This window comes from Lolium rigidum, chromosome 3 (genome assembly GCF_022539505.1).
Source record: "Lolium rigidum isolate FL_2022 chromosome 3, APGP_CSIRO_Lrig_0.1, whole genome shotgun sequence".
Classification (NCBI taxonomy): domain Eukaryota; kingdom Viridiplantae; phylum Streptophyta; class Magnoliopsida; order Poales; family Poaceae; genus Lolium; species Lolium rigidum.
This window is the reverse complement of record NC_061510.1, coordinates 295,865,585-295,887,396: the sequence shown is the minus strand read 5'-3', so window position 1 is coordinate 295,887,396 and position 21,812 is coordinate 295,865,585. Positions and strand designations below refer to the sequence as shown.

The 21,812-nt window shown below is 42.9% G+C and overlaps 1 protein-coding gene across 1 annotated transcript; it reads right to left on the bottom strand.

The window, feature by feature from the left end:
• Positions 1 to 14,849: 14,849 nt before the first annotated feature.
• LOC124703584 (WD repeat-containing protein 20-like) lies at positions 14,850 to 21,526 on the bottom strand. The gene is made up of 11 exons (XM_047235794.1): positions 21,344 to 21,526; positions 20,549 to 20,863; positions 20,353 to 20,461; positions 20,173 to 20,272; positions 18,907 to 18,994; positions 18,738 to 18,821; positions 18,022 to 18,118; positions 17,845 to 17,932; positions 16,543 to 16,648; positions 16,363 to 16,455; positions 14,850 to 15,723 (listed from the first exon to the last, which is right to left on the bottom strand). The coding sequence occupies exons 1-11, from the start codon at positions 21,509 to 21,511 to the stop codon at positions 15,283 to 15,285; spliced, it is 1,689 nt and encodes a 562-aa protein (XP_047091750.1). The 5' UTR covers positions 21,512 to 21,526; the 3' UTR covers positions 14,850 to 15,282.
• Positions 21,527 to 21,812: the final 286 nt, after the last annotated feature.

Below are 21,812 nucleotides of genomic sequence, written 5' to 3'. Positions count from 1 at the left end.
ATGAGCTATATATTGCAAAGGTTAATGATGGAATTTTAAAGGTAGCACTCAAGCAATTTACTTTGGAATGGCGGATAAATACCATGTAGTAGGTAGGTATGGTGGACACAAATGGCATAGTGGTTGGCTCAAGTATTTTGGATGCATGAGAAGTATTCCCTCTCGATACAAGGTTTAGGCTAGCAAGGTTATTTGAAACAAACACAAGGATGAACGGTGCAGCAAAAATCACATAAAAGACATATTGTAAACATTATAAGACTCTACACCGTCTTCCTTGTTGTTCAAAACTCAATACTAGATATTATCTAGACTCTAGAGAAACCAAATATGCAAACCAAATTAGCAAGCTCTAAGTGTTTCTTCATTAATGGGTGCAAAGTATATGATGCAAGAGCTTAAACATGAGAACAACAATTGCCAAGTATCAAATTATCCAAGACATTTTTAGAGTTATTACATGTAGTATTTTCCAATTCCAACCATATAACAATTTAACGAAGAAGAAACTTTGCCATGAATACTATGAGTAGAGCCTAAGGACATACTTGTCCATATGCTACAGACGGAGCGTGTCTCTCTCCCATAAAGTGAATGCTAGGATCCATTTTATTCAAACAAAACAAAAACAAAAACAAACCGACGCTCCAAGCAAAGTGCATAAGATGTGACGGAATAAAAATATAGTTTCGGGGGAGGAACCCGATAATGTTGTCGATGAAGAAGGGGATGCCTTGGGCATCCCCAAGCTTAGACGCTTGAGTCTTCTTAGAATATGCAGGGTGAACCACCGGGGCATCCCCAAGCTTAGAGCTTTCACTCTCCTTGATCATATTGTATCATACTCCTCTCTTGATCCTTGAAAACTTCCTCCACACCAAACTCGAAACAACTCATTAGAGGGTTAGTGCACAATAAAAATTCACATGTTCAGAGGTGACACAATCATTCTTAACACTTCTGGACATTGCATAAAGCTACTGGACATTAATGAATCAAAGAAATTCATCCAACATAGCAAAAGAGGCAATGCGAAATAAAAGGCAGAATCTGTCAAAACAAGCAGTCCGTAAAGATGGATTTTATTAGGGAACCAGACTTGCTCAAATGAAAATGCCCAAATTGAATGAAAGTTGCGTACATATCTGAGGATCACTCACGTAAATTGGCTTAATTTTCTGCGTTACCTACAGAGAATTAGACCCAGATTCGTGACAGCAAAGAAATTTGTTTCTGTGCAGTAATCCAAATCTAGTATTTACTTTACTATCAAAGACTTTACTTGGCACAACAAAACACTAAACTAAGATAAGGAGAGGTTGCTACCGTAGTAAACAACTTCCAAGACACAAAATAAAAACCAAGTACTGTAGCAAAATAACACATGGGTTATCTCCCAAGAAGTTCTTTCTTTATAGCCATTAAGATGGGCTCAGCAGTTTTAATGATGCACTCGCAAGAAATAGTATTTGAAGCAAAAGAGAGCATCAAGAGGCAAATTCAAAAAACATTTAAGTCTAAAATGCTTCCTATGCATAGGAATCTTGTAAATAAACAAGTTCATGAAGAGCAAAGTAACAAGCATAGGAAGATAAAACAAGTGTAGCTTCAAAAATTTCAGCACATAGAGAGGTGTTTTAGTAACATGAAAATTTCTACAACCATATTTTCCTCTCTCATAATAATTTTCAGTAGCATCATGAGCAAACTCAACAATGTAACTATCACATAAAGCATTCTTATCATGAGTCTCATGCATAAAATTATTACTCTCCACGTAAGCATAATCAATTTTATTAGTTGTAGTGGGAGCAAATTCAACAAAGTGGCTATCATCATATATAGGAGGCATATTGTAATCATAAAAGAAAATTTTCTCCTCAATGCTTGGGGGACTAAAAAGATCATGCTCATCAGAGCCAGCTTCCCCAAGCTTAGAATTTTCCATAGCATTAGCAACAATGGTGTTCAAAGCATCCATAGTAATAACATTCCCATTAGCATGCATATAAAGTTCCATGGGTTTTTTAATTCTCTCTTCAAACACATCATGTCCTAATTAAAGATAAAGTTCATAAAGATCTCTCATATTTTTGTTGTTTTCCATTATGCTTAACTAGTGAAATAAAAACATGCATGATATTAAGTAAAGTAAAACAAGTAACTAATTTTTTTGTGTTTTTGATATAGCAAACAAGATAGCAATTAAAGTAAAACTAGCAACTAATTTTTTTGTATTTTGATTTAGTGCAGCAAACAAAGTAGTAAATAAAACTAAGCAAGACAAAAACAAAGTAAAGAGATTGGGAAGTGGAGACTCCCCTTGCAGCGTGTCTTGATCTCCCGGCAACGGCGCCGGAAATTTGCTTGATGCGTGTAATTGACACGTCCGTTGGGAACCCCAAGAGGAAGGTGTGATGCGCACAGCGGCAAGTTTCCCTCGTTAGAAACCAAGGTTTAATCGAACCGGTAGGAGTCAAGAAGCACGTTGAAGGTTGATGGCGACGGGATGTAGTGCGGCGCAACACCAGAGATTCCGGCGCCAACGTGGAACCTGCACAACACAACCAAAGTACTTTGCCCCAACGAAACAGTGAGGTTGTCAATCTCACCGGCTTGCCGTAACAAAGGGTTAACCGTATTGTGTGGAAGATGATTGTTTGCAAGAAAACAGTAAAACAAGTATTGCAGCAGATTTGTATTTCAGTATTAGAGAATGGACCGGGGTCCACAGTTCACTAGAGGTGTCTCTCCCATAAGATAAAAGCATGTTGGGTGAACAAATTACAGTCGGGCAATTGACAAATAGAGAGGGCATAACAATGCACATACATGTCATGATAAGTACAAGTGAGATTTAATTGGGCATTACGACAAAGTACATAGACCGCCATCCAACTGCATCTATGCCTAGAAAGTCCACCTTCAGGTTATCATCCGAACCCCCTCCAGTATTAAGTTGCTAAACAACAGACAATTGCATTAAGTATGGTGCGTAATGTAATCAATAACTACATCCTCGGACATAGCATCAATGTTTTATCCCTAGTGGAAACAGCACATCCATAACCTTAGGGGTTTCTGTCACTCCCCAGATTCACGGAGACATGAACCCACTATCGAGCATAAATACTCCCTCTTGGAGTTACTAGCATCAACTTGGCCAGAGCCTCTACTAATAACGGAGAGCATGCAAGATCATAAACAACACATAGGTAATAACTTGATAATTAACATAACATGGTATTCTCTATCCATCGGATCCCGACAAACACAATATATAGAATTACAGATAGATGATCTTGATCATGTTAGGCAGCTCACAAGATCCAACAATGAAGCACAATGAGGAGAAGACAACCATCTAGCTACCGCTATGGACCCATAGTCCAGGGGTGAACTACTCACTCATCACTCCGGAGGCGACCATGGTGGTGAAGAGTCCTCCGGGAGATGAATCCCCTCTCCGGCGGGGTGCCGGAGGAGATCTCCGAATCCCCCGAGATGGGATTGGCGGCGGCGGCGTCTCAGTAAGGTTTTCCGTATCGTGGTTTTTTCGCATCAGGGGTTTCGCGACGGAGGCTTTAAGTAGGCGGAAGGGCAACGTGGGGGGCCACACGAGGGCCCCACACCACAGGTCGGCGCGGCCAAGGCCTGGGCCGCGCCGCCCTATGGTGGCGGCCCCTCGTGGCCCCCCTTCGACTCCTCTTCGGTCTTTCGGAAGCTTCGTGGCAAAATAGGACCCTGGGTTTTAATTTCGTCCAATTCCGAGAATATTTCGTTACTAGGATTTCTGAAACCAAAAACAGCAAAAAACAGCAACTGGCTCTTCGGCATCTTGTTAATAGGTTAGTTCCAGAAAATGCACGAATATGACATAAAGTGTTCATAAAACATGTAGGTATCATCAATAATGTGGCATGGAACATAAGAAATTATCGATACGTCGGAGACGTATCAGGGACACAAGAGACTTCTTGTATCGTGATTGCAGGGTTGCTTGAGAGGGATATCTTTGACCTCTTCCTCCCTGAGTTCGATAAACCTTGGGTGATCCACTTAAGGGAAACTTGCTGTTGTTCTACAAACCTCTGCTCTTGGAGGCCCAACACTGTCTACAGGAATAGAAGCGTGCGTAGACATCACCGCGCGGCGACGACGCCACACCAAGCAGGACCACCAACCTCATCGCCGGTAGGAGCCGACGGGCCAGATCGAACCGATCCCACCACGGTCAGATCTAGCACCTCAGGAAGCCGCCACGACGAAGCAACCACCAGCAATCGGCCGACCACCACCCGCAGAGGAGGAAGAAGCAGGGGAGAGGGGCCGCCACCCCGCCCACCCTCGTCGTACAACAGCAGGGAGCCGCCATCGATGTCGCCACATCTGGGAGGAGCCAGAGCTCCGCCCGCCTCCGCGCTGCTTTGGACCACCGGGGGTGCGGAGGGGGTCGACGAGCTAGGCCACCACCATGCCGACCGAGCCACCAAGGCTGAGCCGCCTCCCACCACCGCGGGCTCCTACCACAAGCCGAGGTTGTCGCGCGCGAGAGGAACCTCGCCACCGCCGTCCTCCAGCGTAGGCTTCGCCTGGTGGACTCCTCTGGCGGCGGAGGGAGGGAGGGAGCAAGGGTGGGGGGCGGCGTGTTAGGATTCCCCCGAGCCGCCCTGGGAGGACAACGCGGGGGTTGGGGTCAAAACTTCAGTTTAGAGTTATGATAGTGTAGTGTGGTAGATGATGCTCTGTCCAACTCGTGAGGAAACGTACGTATTTTGGCACGTGCGAGGATTGGAAAACGGGAGCCCTTAGAATCACGCCCATACGCGTTGATACGTCTCCGACGTATCGATAATTTCTTATGTTCCATGCCATATTATTGATGATACCTACATGTTTTATGCACACTTTATGTCATATTCGTGCATTTTCTAGAACTAACCTATTAACAAGATGCCGAAGAGCCAGTTGCTGTTTTCTGCTGTTTTTGGTTTCAGAAATCCTAGTAACGAAATATTCTCGGAATTGGACGAAATCAAGACCCAGGGTCCTATTTTGCCACGAACCTTCCAGAAGACCGAAAGGGATACGAAGTGGGGCGACGAGGCGCCGCCACCATAGGGCCGCGCGGCCGGAGGGGGCCTGCGCCGCCCTATGGTGTGGGCCCCTCGTCGGCCCTCCGACTCGCCCTTCCGCCTACTTAAAGCCTCCGTCGCGAAACCCACGATGCGAAAAACCACGATACGGAAAACCTTCCGGAGACGCCGCCGCCGCCAATCCCATCTCGGGGGATTACGGAGATCTCCTCCGGCACCCTGCCGGAGAGGGGATTCATCTCCCGGAGGACTCTACACCGCCATGGTCGCCTCCGGAGTGATGAGTGAGTAGTTCACCCCTGGACTATGGGTCCATAGCGTAGCTAGATGGTTGTCTTCTCCTCATTGTTCTTCACTCGTTGGATCTTGTGAGCTGCCTAACATGATCAAGATCATCTATCCGTAATACTCTATGTTGTGTTTGTCGGGATCCGATGGATAGAGAATACCATGTTATGTTAATTATCAAGTTATTACATATGTGTTGTTTATGATCTTGCATGCTCTCCGTTATTAGTAGAGGCTCGGCCAAGTTTTTGCTCTTAACTCCAAGAGGGAGTATTTATGCTCGATAGTGGGTTCATGCCCGCATTGACACTGGGACGATGACGAGAAAGTTCTAAGGTTGTGTTGTGTTGTTGCCACTAGGGATAAAACATTGGCGCTATGTCCGAGGATGTAGTTGTTGATTACATTACGCACCATACTTAATGCAATTGTCTGTTGCTTTGCAACTTAATACTGGAAGGGGTTCGGACGATAACCCGAAGGTGGACTTTTTAGGCATAGATGCGGTTGGATGGCGGTCTATGTACTTTGTCGTAATGCCCAATTAAATCTCACTGTACTTATCATGACATGTATGTGCATTTTTATGCCCTCTCTATTTGTCAATTGCCCGACTGTAATTTGTTCACCCAACATGCTTTTAACTTATGGGAGAGACACCTCTAGTGAACCGTGGACCCCGGTCCATTCTTTAATACTGAAATACAAATCTGTTGCAATACTTGTTTTACTGTTTTCTCTGCAAACAATCATCTTCCACACAATACGGTTAATACTTTGTTACAGCAAGCCGGTGAGATTGACAACCTCACTGTTTCGTTGGGGCAAAGTACTTTGGTTGTGTTGTGCGAGTTCCACGTTGGCGCCGGAATCTCTGGTTTTGCGCCGCACTACATCCCGCCGCCATCAACCTTCAACGTGCTTCTTGGCTCCTCCTGGTTCGATAAACCTTGGTTTCTTTCTGAGGGAAAACTTGCTGCTGTGCGCATCATACCTTCCTCTTGGGGTTCCCCAACGAACGTGTGAAATACACGCCATCAAGCATATTTTCTGGCGCCGTTGACGGGGAGATCAAGACACGCTGCAAGGGGAGTCTCCACTTCTCAATCTCTTTACTTTGTTTTTGTCTTGCTTTATTTACTACTTTGTTTGCTGCATTATATCAAAACACAAAAAAATTAGTTGCTAGCTTTACTTTATTTACTGTCTTGCACTCTATATCAAAAACACAAAAAAATTAGTTTACTTGCATTTACTTTATCTAGTTTGCTTTATTTACTATTGCTAAAATGGCCACCCCTAAAAATACTAAGTTGTGTGACTTCACTAGCACAAATAATAATGATTTCCTATGCACACCTATTGCTCCACCTGCTACTACAGCAGAATTCTTTGAAATTAAACCTGCTTTACTTAATCTTGTTATGCGAGAGAAATTTTCTGGTGTTAGTTCTGATGATGCTGCTGCCCATCTCAATGATTTTGTTGAATTGTGTGAAATGCAAAAGTATAAAGATGTAGATGGTGACATTATAAAATTAAAATTGTTTCCTTTCTCATTAAGAGGAAGAGCTAAAGATTGGTTGCTATCTCTGCCTAAGAATAGTATTGAATCCTGGACTAAATGCAAGGATGCTTTTATTGGTAGATATTATCCCCCTGCTAAAATTATATCTTTGAGGAGTAGCATAATGAATTTTAAACAATTGGATAATGAACATGTTGCTCAAGCTTGGGAAAGAATGAAATCTCTGGTTAAAAATTGCCCAACCCATGGATCGACTACTTGGATGATCATCCAAACCTTCTATGCGGGACTAAATTTTTCTTCGCGGAATTTATTGGATTCAGCTACTCGGAGGTACCTTTATGTCCATCACTCTTGGTGAAGCAACAAATCTCCTTGATAATATGATGGTTAATTACTCTGAATGGCACACGGAAAGAGCTCCACAAGGTAAGAAGGTAAATTCCGTTGAAGAATCCTCTTCCTTGAATGATAAGGTTGATGCTATTATGTCTATGCTTGTGAATGATAGGACTAATGTTGATCCTAATAATGTTCCGTTAGCTTCATTGGTTTCCCAAGAAGAACATGTTGATGTAAACTTCATTAAAAATAATAATTTCAACAACAATGCTTATCGGAACAATTCTAGTAATAACTATAGGCCATATCCTTATAATAATGGTAACGGTTATGCTAATTCTTATGGGAATTCTTACAACAATAATAGGAATACACCCCTGGACTTGAAGCTATTCTTAAAGAATTTATTAGTACACAAAGCTGCCTTTAACAAATCGTTGAGGAAAAACTCAATAAAATTGATATTCTTGCTTCTAGAGTTGATAGTCTTGCCTCTGATGTTGATCTTTTGAAATCGAAAGCTATGCCTAATAGGGATATTGAAAATAAAATTGTTACTACAGCAAATGCCATCCAAGTTAGAATTAATGAGAATATAAGATTAATGGCTGAACTGCGTGCTAGGTGGGATAGAGAAGAAAATGAAAAACTAGCTAAAGAAAAAATGTAGCTAAAGTTTGGACCATTACCACCACTAGCAATGCTAATGATTCAGATGTTGCTGCACCTCCTACTATTAATGGTAAAATAATTGGTGTTGGCAATGCTTCTACTCCTAGTGCAAAGCGCGAAAAATTACCTGAAACTGCTAAAACTGCTGAAACTGCCTGTGATAAAGCTGCTGAAATTTTTTCCAACTTTGGGGATGATAATCCCATTGCTTTAGATTGTAATGATTTAGATTTTTATGATTGCCACATCTCTGAAGTTATAAAGTTCTTACAAAAACTTGCTAAGAGTCCCAATGCTAGCGCTTGTAAACTTGGCTTTCACAAAACATATTACAAATGCTCTCATAAAAGCTAGAGAAGAGAAACTAAAACTTGAAACTTCTATTCCTAGAAAGCTAGAGGATGGTTGGGAGCCCATCATTAAAATAAGGGTCAAAGATTTTGATTGTAATGCTTTATGTGATCTTGGTGCAAGTATTTCTGTTATGCCTAAGAAAGTCTATGATATGCTTGACTTGCCACCATTGAAAAATTGTTATCTGGATGTCAATCTCGCTGATAATGCTAAAAAGAAACCTTTGGGGAAAGTTAATAATGTTCATATTATGGTTAAAAATAACCTTGTCCCCGTTGATTTTGTTGTCTTGGATATTGAATGCAATGCATCTTGCCCCATTATATTGGGAAGACCTTTTCTTCGAACCGTTGGTGCTACTATTGATATGAAGGAAGGTAATATTAAATATCAATTTCCTCTCAAGAAAGGTATGGAACACTTCCCTAGAAAGAGAATGAAGTTACCTTATGATTCTATTATTAGAACAAATTATGATGTTGATGCTTCGTCTCTTGATGTCACTTGAGTTACACTTTCTGCGCCTAGCTGAAAGGCGTTAAAGAAAAGCGCTTATGGGAGACAACCCATATTTTTATTACAGTATTTTTGTTTTATATTTGAGTCTTGGAAGTTGTTTACTACTGTAGCAACCTCTCCTTCTCTTAGTTTTATGTTTTGTTGTGCCAAGTAAAGTCTTTGATAGTAAAGTAAGTACTAGATTTTTTGATTACTGCGCAGTTCCAGATTTCTTTGCTGTCACGAATCTGGGTCTAGCTCCCTGTAGGTAGCTCAGAAAATTAAGCCAGTTTACGTGCATGATCCTCAGATATGTAAGCAACTTTCATTCAATTTGGGCATTTTCATTTGAGCAAGTCTGGTGCCCTAATAAAATCCATCTTTACGGACTGTTCTGTTTTGACAGATTCTGCCTTTTATTTTGCATTGCCTCTTTTGCTATGTTGGATGAATTTCTTTGATCCATTAATGTCCAGTAGCTTTATGCAATGTCCAGAAGTGTTAAGAATGATTGTGTCACCTCTGAACATGTTAATTTTATTGTGCACTAACCCTCTAATGAGTTGTTTCGAGTTTGGTGTGGAGGAAATTTTCAAGGATCAAGAGAGGAGTATGATGCAATATGATCAAGGAGAGTGAAAGCTCTAAGCTTGGGGATGCCCCGGTGGTTCACCCCTGCATATTCTAAGAAGACTCAAGCGTCTAAGCTTGGGGATGCCCAAGGCATCCCCTTCTTCATCGACAACATTATCGAGTTCCTCCCCGAAACTATATTTTTATTCCGTCACATCTTATGCACTTTGCTTGGAGCGTCGGTTTGTTTTTGTTTTTGTTTTGTTTGAATAAAATGGATCCTAGCATTCACTTTATGGGAGAGAGACACGCTCCGCTGTAGCATATGGACAAGTATGTCCTTAGGCTCTACTCATAGTATTCATGGCGAAGTTTCTTCTTCGTTAAATTGTTATATGGTTGGAATTGGAAAATACTACATGTAGTAACTCTAAAATGTCTTGGATAATTTGATACTTGGCAATTGTTGTGCTCATGTTTAAGCTCTTGCATCATATACTTTGCACCCATTAATGAAGAAACACTTAAAGCTTGCTAATTTGGTTTGCATATTTGGTTTCTCTAGAGTCTAGATAATATCTAGTATTGAGTTTTGAACAACAAGGAAGACGGTGTAGAGTCTTATAATGTTTACAATATGTCTTTTATGTGAGTTTTGCTGTACCGTTCATCCTTGTGTTTGTTTCAAATAACCTTGCTAGCCTAAACCTTGTATCGAGAGGGAATACTTCTCATGCATCCAAAATACTTGAGCCAACCACTATGCCATTTGTGTCCACCATACCTACCTACTACATGGTATTTATCCGCCATTCCAAAGTAAATTGCTTGAGTGCTACCTTTAAAATTCCATCATTCACCTTTACAATATATAGCTCATGGGACAAATAGCTTAAAAACTATTGTGGTATTGAATATGTACTTATGCACTTTAGCTCTTATTAAGTTGCTTGTTGTGCGATAACCATGCTTCTGGGACGCCATCAACTATTCTTTGTTGAATATCATGTGAGTTGCTATGCATGTCCGTCTTGTCCGAAGTAAGAGAGATCTACCACGTTAATGGTTGGAGCATGCATATTGTTAGAGAAGAACATTGGGCCGCTAACTAAAGCCATGATTCATGGTGGAAGTTTCAGTTTTGGATATATATCCTCAATCTCATATGAGAATAATAATTGTTGCCACATGCTTATGCATTAAAGAGGAGTCCATTATCTCGTTGTCCATGTTGTCCCGGTATGGATGTCTAAGTTGAGAATAATCAAAAGCGAGAAATCCAAAATGCGAGCTTTCTCCTTAGACCTTTGTACAGGCGTCATGGAGGTACCCCATTGTGACACTTGGTTAAAACATGTGCATTGCAAAGATCCGGTAGTACAAGCTAATTAGGACAAGGTGCGGGCACTATTAGTATACTATGCATGAGACTTGCAACTTGTAAGATATAATTTACATAACTCATATGCTTTATTACTACCGTTGACAAAATTGTTTCATGTTTTCAAAATAAAAGCTCTAGCACAAATATAGCAATCGTTGCTTTCCTCTTTGAAGGACCATTCTTTTTACTTTTATGTTGAGTCAGTTCACCTATCTCTCTCGACCTCAAGAAGCAAACACCTGTGTGAACTGTGCATTGATTCCTACATACTTGCATATTGCACTTGTTATATTACTCTATGTTGACAATTATCCATGAGATATACATGTTACAAGTTGAAAGCAACCGCTGAAACTTAATCTTCCTTTGTGTTGCTTCAATACCTTTACTTTGATTTATTGCTTTATGAGTTAACTCTTATGCAAGACTTATTGATGCTTGTCTTGAAGTACTATTCATGAAAAGTCTTTGCTTTATGATTCACTTGTTTACTCATGTCATTACCATTGTTTTGATCGCTGCATTCATTACATATGTTTACAAATAGTATGATCAAGGTTATGATGGCATGTCACTTCAGAAATTATCTTTGTTATCGTTTTACCTGCTCGGGACGAGCGAGAACTAAGCTTGGGGATGCTGATACGTCTCCGACGTATCGATAATTTCTTATGTTCCATGCCATATTATTGATGATACCTACATGTTTTATGCACACTTTATGTCATATTCGTGCATTTTCCGGAACTAACCTATTAACAAGATGCCGAAGAGCCGATTCTTCGTTTTCTGCTGTTTTTGGTTTCAGAAATCCTAGTAACGAAATATTCTCGAATTGGACGAAATCAAGACCCAGGGGTCCTATTTTGCCACGAACCTTCCGAGAAGACCGAAAGGGATACGAAGTGGGGCGACGAGGCGCCGCCACCATAGGGCCGCGCGGCCGGAGGGGGCCCGCGCCGCCCTATGGTGTGGGCCCCTCGTCGGCCCTCCGACTCTGCCCTTCCGCCTACTTAAAGCCTCCGTCGCGAAACCCACGATGCGAAAAACCACGATACGGAAAACCTTCCGGAGACGCCGCCGCCGCCAATCCCATCTCGGGGGATTACGGAGATCTCATCCGGCACCCTGCCGAGAGGGGATTCATCTCCCGGAGGACTCTACACCGCCATGGTCGCCTCCGGAGTGATGAGTGAGTAGTTCACCCCTGGACTATGGGTCCATAGCAGTAGCTAGATGGTTGTCTTCTCCTCATTGTGCTTCACTGTTGGATCTTGTGAGCTGCCTAACATGATCAAGATCATCTATCTGTAATACTCTATGTTGTGTTTGTCGGGATCCGATGGATAGAGAATACCATGTTATGTTAATTATCAAGTTATTACATATGTGTTGTTTATGATCTTGCATGCTCTCCGTTATTAGTAGAGGCTCGGCCAAGTTTTTGCTCTTAACTCCAAGAGGGAGTATTTATGCTCGATAGTGGGTTCATGCCCGCATTGACACACGGGACGATGATGAAAAGTTCTAAGGTTGTGTTGTGCTTGTTGCCACTAGGGATAAAACATTGGCGCTATGTCCGAGGATGTAGTTGTTGATTACATTATGCACCATACTTAATGCAATTGTCCGTTGCTTTGCAACTTAATACTGGAAGGGGTTCGGACGATAACCTCGAAGGTGGACTTTTTAGGCATAGATGCTGGCGGTCTATGTACTTTGTCGTAATGCCCAATTAAATCTCACTGTACTTATCATGACATGTATGTGCATTGTTATGCCCTCTATATTTGTCAATTGCCCGACTGTAATTTGTTCACCCAACATGCTTTTATCTTATGGGAGAGACACCTCTAGTGAACTGTGGACCCCGGTCCATTCTTTAATACTGAAATACAAATCTGCTGCAATACTTGTTTCACTGTTTTCTCTGCAAACAATCATCTTCCACACAATACGGTTAATCCTTTGTTACAGCAAGCCGGTGAGATTGACAACCTCACTGTTTCGTTGGGGCAAAGTACTTTGGTTGTGTTGTTCAGGTTCCACGTTGGCGCCGGAATCTCTGGTGTTGCGCCGCACTACATCCCGCCGCCATCAACCTTCAACGTGCTTCTTGGCTCCTCCTGGTTCGATAAACCTTGGTTTCTTTCTGAGGGAAAACTTGCTGCTGTGCGCATCATACCTTCCTCTTGGGGTTCCCCAACGAACGTGTGAAATACACGCCATCAAGCGTCCTTTAAATTCGTTTTGGCACCGGCGCGCGGATACCACCCAAAATGGAGGGAGGCTAGCGGAGCACCGGCTGGAGCTCAAAAAGTTTGCGGGCCAGCCTTATCAGCGTGACATTGACAATATTTACTCGAAAATCATTTTATTTTCCTCCAAACCTCCTCCACATCACCCCGTTCCTCTCTTGCCTCGTCGCCTAATCCCGCCGTTTCCCCCAACTAGACGAGACCTCGCCGCGTCACCATGCCGCCGAGAAGAAGAAGAGGAAGGCCGAGAAGGAGCGGCTAGAGGGGATGACCAACGCTGAGTGGGCTTTCGACCTCCAGCACCGGTAGGTGGAGAACGCCAGTCGCCGACAGAGGGAGCAGAAGGCGAGGTGCGGAAAACTTTGGCGGTGGAGGCGGCCATGGTGTAGAGGGCCGCTGCCAAACGGGCAGAGCGGGTTGCGAAGATGGAAGAGGTCATGGCGGCAAGGTGGGCATCGATCACTGAGAGGCAAACATCAAGCTCGACCTGATCAAGCCCAACGTGGCGGCTTAGAAGAGGAGGGACGACGACTTGGCGATGTTGTTGGTCCACACAAGGGGCATGGACGACAATGTGATGACGCCATGCGCGGATCAGCGCGCCACGGTCCTGTACAGCGATGGATGGGGCCCATGTGATTGCATTATCCTTTTAGAATGGGCAGTGCTATTAAACCTCCGGAGGATATTTTCCTACCAACTTCCGAGGCCACGACGTGGCACATGTGCAATTTCTGCCAAAGTCCTGGATTTGCTTCATTGCGGCAAAAAAAAACCCAGCTTTTGCTCCACTAAAGCAAAAACGGGTTGCCTAAAAAAAAGGAAAAATGACCCGTTGGACACGGACCTCACCGGAGGATTGTACTTCGCCAGACACCTCGCTGGAGACTCCACCGTAGTACTGTACTTCGCTGGAGACATTGTAGAAATTATTTTTTACTAAAGTAGCAAAATAACAGAGAAATTATAACAAACAATTTATACTATTGTAGCATAAAAAATAGATCTTCCGTGAGGTCCTTGCAGCACCGACGACAGTACCAACCTATTCCTTGGTAGCATGAGCGGCATTGTTTTGCAGCATCGATGGCAGTTATTCGCAGCTCCAGTGACGGTCCCTTGCAGCATCGAGCGTTCGACAGCCGGCTTTGCAGCTCCACGGAGAAGCCTTTGCAGCTCCACCCGATAGCCTTGGTAGCACATGTCAGGTTTGCAACAACAATGCTCGAGATTCATAGCACAGGTAGCATCGCCGTAGCTGCGGGTGGAAGAATTTGCAGCTCTGCCAATAGCCTATGTCAGGTAGCATCGCCGTTGTCGGCGGTTTGCAGCAACACAACTTTGAAAATCCTAGAACTAGCAGCGCCACTGCCAGGCTTCACAGCATCCGTACAACATCCATAACGATGTCGCGCATTTACCGCGAGCTCGACAGATAGCATGCCGGTGTCGAAGAGCACGAGAGGCCGAGAACTGCGCCGACAGACGGGAGCAGCATCAGCGGCCCAAAAACTATGTCGGCGGGCAACACCACGTCGGCGACATGAGCTGCTCCGGCAAACGGGAGCCGCGCCAGTTGATAGGAGCCACGCTGGCGGCCGGGACCCTACATCCGAGCCAACAAGATTCAACAAACAATCAAGTTTCATCAAAACATCCAAACACCTTGGACATCACGACTCGTCAATGAGAAGCACCACCTCATATTTCAAATACATGTCGAAATAGATATCATTTCATTCCCATGTGTTTTCAACATGAACTTTCCCCAAACTGGCATGGGCCAATTGGAACAATTTGTTTCTCACAAAAAAATATTTGATGACAAATCAATGCCTAAAAGAAGCAAACGAACAGAACACAAAGCCAACTAGATTTGAAAACGTTGTATAAAACAATAGTAGTTTACAGTTCCATGGAGATAAGCAGAAAGCAACGTCTCAGGGAGCCAAATGGAATATGATCTGCAGCCTCAAGAGCGCCTAGACAGTCAAGTTACTATGCAAAGAATTGGTACATACTCTAATCTATTGAGATGTTACGGAAGACTAGCCAAATGATATGGAACACAACCCGTAAACTTGTACTATTCATCTCAGGACAATGTCTGTATCTGTACAGGACCAAGTTCCGTTATTTTTCTTTTGACACATAAGACATCTATCGAGTACGCTTCCATTGCTGGAAGATTTCCCAGCGAAGCCCTGTTCACTAATCGCCACATTAGTGACAAGATATGAGTAGCCATGGCCAAGCAAGCATGATAAAAATGCAAGCAGAAGCCTTTGGTCACGAGTAAAGAACAGATGATGGTTGCTTGAAGCTAGAGCTGACGGCACCTGCCTTATTTGGTGATGTTATCATCTTATCCTTTGAGATGGCATTGCCAGCTAACAGTTCAGAAGAATTTGGCCGCTGGCTGTTCTCACTGTGGACTGGTCTGGCCCAGATTTTTATTTGCCCCTCACGGCATATGGTGACAATTGATTCACTGGTGAATTCTAAGCCAGACAGGGGATCAGCGTGTACTCTGTGTGCCACAAGGGGTGAGAGCTTCGGTACGTCTCGCATCCGTGGAGAAGGCTGAAGAACACCAGTAGGAGGAGGGCATGCACTGTCCCAGTGTGCAGAAGGGCTTCCACTGCTAAATGTTGGGGAGCCGCTGGAAGGATGTCGTAGTGGCACAGCAATCTCGTCCATTGCCAGATCCCAGAGAAGCAGTTGAGTATCCTAAGTGCATACAAAGGTGAAAAGGCATTATTTCTGGTGTTAACCCAATATGCTAAATGGTAATTGAAGCATAAACTACTTGTACATGATAATAGCACACCCTATGTCCAAGATATAATCATTGAATCTCAAGTTGTAATATGTGGTCAAGAGTAAATATTCAATGCCACAGCTTAACAATAAACACGCGAAATAGGAAAGACCAAATACCTCTTTGGGAGGCATAAAATAGGAAATGCAGCAAACTTATTTGTGAGGCCTGGACTCTGCCAAGTCCCTGCCAAGTCCAGTTCATTTTTGTCCAGGCTTAAGCCAGGATGCCTACCCGAACTGGGCCAGCATGAACATGTTGCAAGTGGCACACGTTGTATTACTATTTTTCAGCAAAACTAGTGAGATCCGTGCAACTCTAGAGGCATGCCCATTGCTCACAACGGTAAAATTGCCTAATCAACCCAGCAAGTAAGTAACTGATACAACACTTAGATATCACTGGCATTCCAATACTTCTCGGTAATCACAGCTATAAAAGAAAACAACGGATTCTTTCTACCACATATTATTCTAATTTCAGTTAGAGAAAAAACAAATTATGCTGCAGATTAACAAATTTGTTGTTTTATATAAACTAATTGGTACCTGACCAACAGAGCCAAAGCGATACATCACACTTTCTACTGCTTCATCAGAATTTGGTGGGGACCAATATGAATCAAATGCAACCGAGCTAACCTGCGGACCAGAAAAGAGATTTGCATCAAAATAGCAAGTTTCAACAAAATAGCTGGTAAACAAAGACAGCGGTAATGATAAAATCACCCATGATGTATGCCCCTCGCCCCATGCAACCATCTTTCTGTCATCCATGCTCCATACTTGTACAAGATCATCTTCCCCACCTGATAATAAATATTTTCCATCCGCGCTGAAACAGGAGAGCACAGATAAATTATTGACACCTTCCAGGTTCTGTTTCAAAGAAGAAAATGCAAAAGGAAAAGAAAAGAATATGCAATGGCTATATGAATATACTACCCCAATCATATATAGCAGCACGTTTCTATATGGGTATACTGTTCTACAGTTATATAGCTAAAACTTTAACACCACAACCATTGTGAAATGCAACAGATCCTACTGCATCAGAAAAATTGTACAGGCAATAGTAAGTTATGTTGTGAAAGGGACAAGAGATGCAAGTACGCAATACTACGAAGAATATTAAGCAATTTTGGTCAAAATTCCTTCAAAACTAGAAAAACAGTAAGAGGGCAATTTCAGGACAGAGAGGGTTGCAACAGCCTAGAGAAGATGAGATCCTGACCCAATGTGTTAACAGTTTCTTTCATGTTTGATTACATAACATGTCAAAAGCTGTGTTCCTCTTGCAATAAAAAGGTACTCAATTAAAGTACAAGAGCATAGGCAAAAAATACCAAGCCGAACACAACTCGATAAGCAGGCAGGTGGAAGATAAGTAACTTCTAATTTGTACAGTATATGCCAGTACAACAATTTGCTGGCAGTCAAATCAGGCTGGATTCTAACTGAGAAGCCAAGAAAATCGCTTTTATAAACGCGTTATAGAGCTAATGCATAGAGCGATGACTTATATAGCTCAACGTATGAGTTCATCTTCAAGTCACATTGCCTTCTGCGTGACGAATGATAAAATTTTAAGATCAACTTAATATGTAACCAAAAATAAGAAATTGACAAGCATGCTGCAAGTCCGCACCATATGTTGCTGCTAGTTTTCCGTAACTGTCCATAATAAATACACTTGGCTGCTGTTCTTCAACAATTTTTATATGTAAAATTGGTCAGTTCTGATGATGATTTATACAAAAACTAGTCTCACAGCGACGGGGATAATTTGCAGAAAGACTTGTATGGTTTTTTGTGATACACAGATTAATCAACATGATTACAAGAGGTAAAACATGACAGTCCTAAAAGTGACTGGAAGTAACAGAACTGATGCAACTGCGCAAAACATATGCCGAACTACGGGTTTCTGTTTTTGCAAATGTCAGAAGTACGAGTTTCAAGAAGCAGGTGGGCATATGACAAAGTAGGTGCCATACATCAGCACAACATTACATGCAATCAGCAGTTTACCTCCATGAGCAACACAAAAGAGCACCATAGTAGCTTTTCCCACCAAATATTAGTAGTTCTTTCGCGAAGTCAAATACTCTTAAGTAGCCTGCGTGCAATTGGAAAACTTGAGTACAATATATGACAGAAAATAAATCTTTAGTGTGTGTCGATTCTTGTCTTGGCTCGACAAGTTACCATCTCGACCAACAGTAGCCATGTACGTTCCATCAGGGGAAAATGAAATGGCATTGATTGCACCTTGACAGATGTGCCATCTTGCAGTAGGATTGCTCTGCAGTATTATTTACATCCCAGAATCAATGATAGCAGCTACAGTTTAAAAATCATCATGTTCAGGAATTTCTTAACTTCGCTTGAATTAACATTTTGCAGCATTCACAAATGTTATGTGTGGTTAAAAACACTGGATACAATATTGCAGAAAATGCTTTCATCTGCAACAAAAAGGATTTGACCAATATTTGCAACACATATGTACTTTTATTAGTTTTTGATTGCCCTGACGCAGATTTGATAGCATGCTGATGCTGTCTTAGAAAATGTTACAAATAATGAACATGTCGCAGTAAACTGGCGATTACTCTACCTTTTAAGGGATGTTAAAAACAGAGAATAACAACCAGAGATCTTAAAATCTAGTCATGAACTCAAGAAAAAAATATAAACCTAATGTTACAAGCTTATTCTGGTTATCGAACCCAGCAAATTATTCTACGGGTGCATTAGTTTTCCTGGACATACAGGTCCTACTTCTTTGCATAATGTGAAACCATCCCAACACTGATATCCATGTCTGTTAATGTTTTCAGTAAAAGGTACCAGATGCCATAAATCAACTCTACAAGATATCAAATGCCACTAGTTGATCAAAATCAAGTGCTCTATGGTACCTTATTGGACTTTGCATGTGAAATCATCAGCTGACTTTGATCTTTTACAGTTGGAAATGTCCAGTCAGCATTTCCATCCTTGGACTGAACATAAAAAATAATCAGTTCAAATTTGACGTAACGAATCTTAATTACATTGTAACAAAATATGATGACAATAGGGGCTCACTTTGTCATAAACGTAGAGATTTCCATCAGCATTACTGACAACAAATATGCCATCGCGCTCCGGCACCCATGCAACACAAGTACATCGGCTGCAACAAGGGCATCAAGTAAAGTCAAATTTGAACTGGTCACAAATAGTCATATTCTTCAAACAATATTTGCATGTATATACGGTTTTTCCCTTCCAAAACCGGCCAGGGTGTAAAGTGCCAGGATGGCTACGGTGTTTAGGGGAGGGAAAAGTCCACTTTACGCTTAAATCTTTTCTGATGCTACCTCAGATCTAAGGCAACATCAGATCAATCCAGCACTCCAAGAAGATACACATTAGGTACTACGGCAGTCGGCCCATGACATCAACAGTATCCATCAGTAGCTCAGTCAGGGCGAGCGGAAAAAAAAGTGCTGTCCGGAGGGAGGTCTTAGCACGATCCCCTTAAAGGCTTTTGTTTTGAGGGTTATTACACTACGTGAGTTGCAGGTTACGAAAGGCCATCTTGCTGTCAGTAATGAAGTTGCTTATTTGGGAGCAATACACACGAGGTTGGCATTTCTGCCATGTTCCCAAACTACCTATACAAATATGGCACTTGTAACTACTTCATATTTTTCATAATGGCAGAGCTCATGTCCTTTGGTTGGCAAGAAGAACATGCATGCAACCAAAATGCTTCGCTTCAGATTCTGACTACGCAAGGAAGGTATATCATTATCCAGCTTCAGCTCTCCAAAACAAAAAATATGCTTACACTAAACGCTCCTTGTGGACTACATAAAGAGGACAGGAACAACAAAACTATTGGACCCACCATAGTAGGGTGGCATTAGGGTATATTCAAAACAGGGAAACGAGAAGTTGACAACAGCTCTCACATGCCAATTTGAAGCGGTCGGCATGAAAAAACATGCTCTGTGCCAGACATTTCAATAGTGCTTACATCAAATGTTTGCTACTATCCACTGATTTTCATCAAGATGGGTACGCAAAAGAAGTTTTTGGCATAGTCCTTATCCACTAATAATAGCAGCAGTCTACATGTTACAAGTTCTAATAACTAAAAATAAATAAAAACTCTGATTCAGACCAACTTTTGTTAATAGTGTGTTGAGGATGTGACATGGAACGACAACAGTTGGAGCGCTTGTCATGTAAATTTTTTTTTTTGAGCCTTGTCATGTAATTGTGATATAATTTTTTTAAATCATACTATGACAGTTTTATCACTACCATTTTTTAAAAAAGAAAGAAAGGAAGAAGCAAACATGCCTGTTGGCAGTTCCATCCTTCTCTTTATTGATAAAATGTTGAGATGCAACAGGCTTCTTTCCAGGATCTTGCAACTGCTGCCTCAATGACATGGAGTAGACTACACAATGAACACATAACTCGACTCAGGAGATAGTTCAATTTAAGAGCAAAGCATTGTATAAATTAGGAAGCACTGACCATCTCCTGACCATACTCCAATGATCAGGTCGTGGCCCTCTTTGGCCTCCGAGTCAAATGCATGACAAAGCGGGTTTGAGTTGCTGAAGTGGATGGACTTGACTGGATCCTGGTGCAGTTAATACCTTGATCAGATAACCACAAGGTAAGAGTGTTGCAGGTAACTTTAGCATGCATTCGGCAAAGGAACTAATACTTTGTCATGTGAGTTGAGATCACTGATGAAGAGTGTATCAGCAGTATTGAAGATGATGTATGTGCCCTTGCCATCGTAGTTCACCACTGCTTGTGATCCACTAACGCTCGTTGACATACCGATGCCTCCACCCACACGGCTGCTCCCTGAAACAGCCCTGTTGACACCATTGTTTCCCGCAAAGCTGAGTGTTCGGCTCCCATTCCCGGTACCAAGCAGTCTCGCAGCTGCAGATCGCATACCGCTGCCGGAACTTGGTGTTGAAGGTGTAGAACCCTGCCCCACTGGTTTCTCCTTCAGATATGCCACCGTCATCTGCCATTGTTGAAAGTTATTGACACAATATTAACCTTTCAGAATAGAAGAGTAAACATGGCGACGAAGTCGATCATCGGTAAAGAAGAAAAACAACAGAAATCATCGGTTATACCATTAAAATCCCCAACAAGGTACCCCTCTAAATTCATCACTATGTGAGGTTCCATAGATGGTCACTCTTAAGGGACTGGCAGCAACCTAGGGTGGTCACTCCTAAGGGAGTGGCGGAGGGACTAAGTATGAAGCATTCTCTCCAAAAATGTCACCTGAACTACCACAACCCAAAACTTACTGGAAGCCCTAACTAAATTCAATCAAAATCCCGACCGAATACACGAAAAAAAAGATACACCCGAATCCGTCGCCTGATCAAGTCAACATCCCATACACAGCAGCCCATCGAGATCCCAACAGTCGCGCTAGCCACAAACCCCACGGCCCGATCATCGGCGGTGCGGACTCGGTGGACGTTCATACCTCGGAGACGGTCTTGCCGCCGGCGCCGTGGTTGTAGTGCAGCACGGAGGGGGAGTGGGTCTTCTCGTACTGCAGCTTGTGCCGGCCCTCGGGGGTCTTGAAGTAGGTCTTGAGACCGGGCGCGCCCCCGGCCGCGCCGCCCCCACCAGCCGACGACGACGTCGCCATACCCACGCGCCGGGCACCAGCTACGCCGCTCGCGGGTCGCGGGAAGGCCCCACCTCCGCGATCGCTTCCACGAATGCTCACGCGCGCGCAGTCATCTCGCGCCTCCGCCGCCGCAATCCGCCGCCGTGCGACGAGGCGAGTGAGGGTTAGGGTTTTGGGGGCGGTGAGATTGGGATCGATGCGATGCGATGCGACGGGGAGGCGGTTTGTTGATTTGGGATGAGAGATGGGAGAAACAGAGACCTGGTGCTGGTGGTAGGAGGAGAAACAGAAATGACTTTTTTTTTTTGGTTGGCCTCTC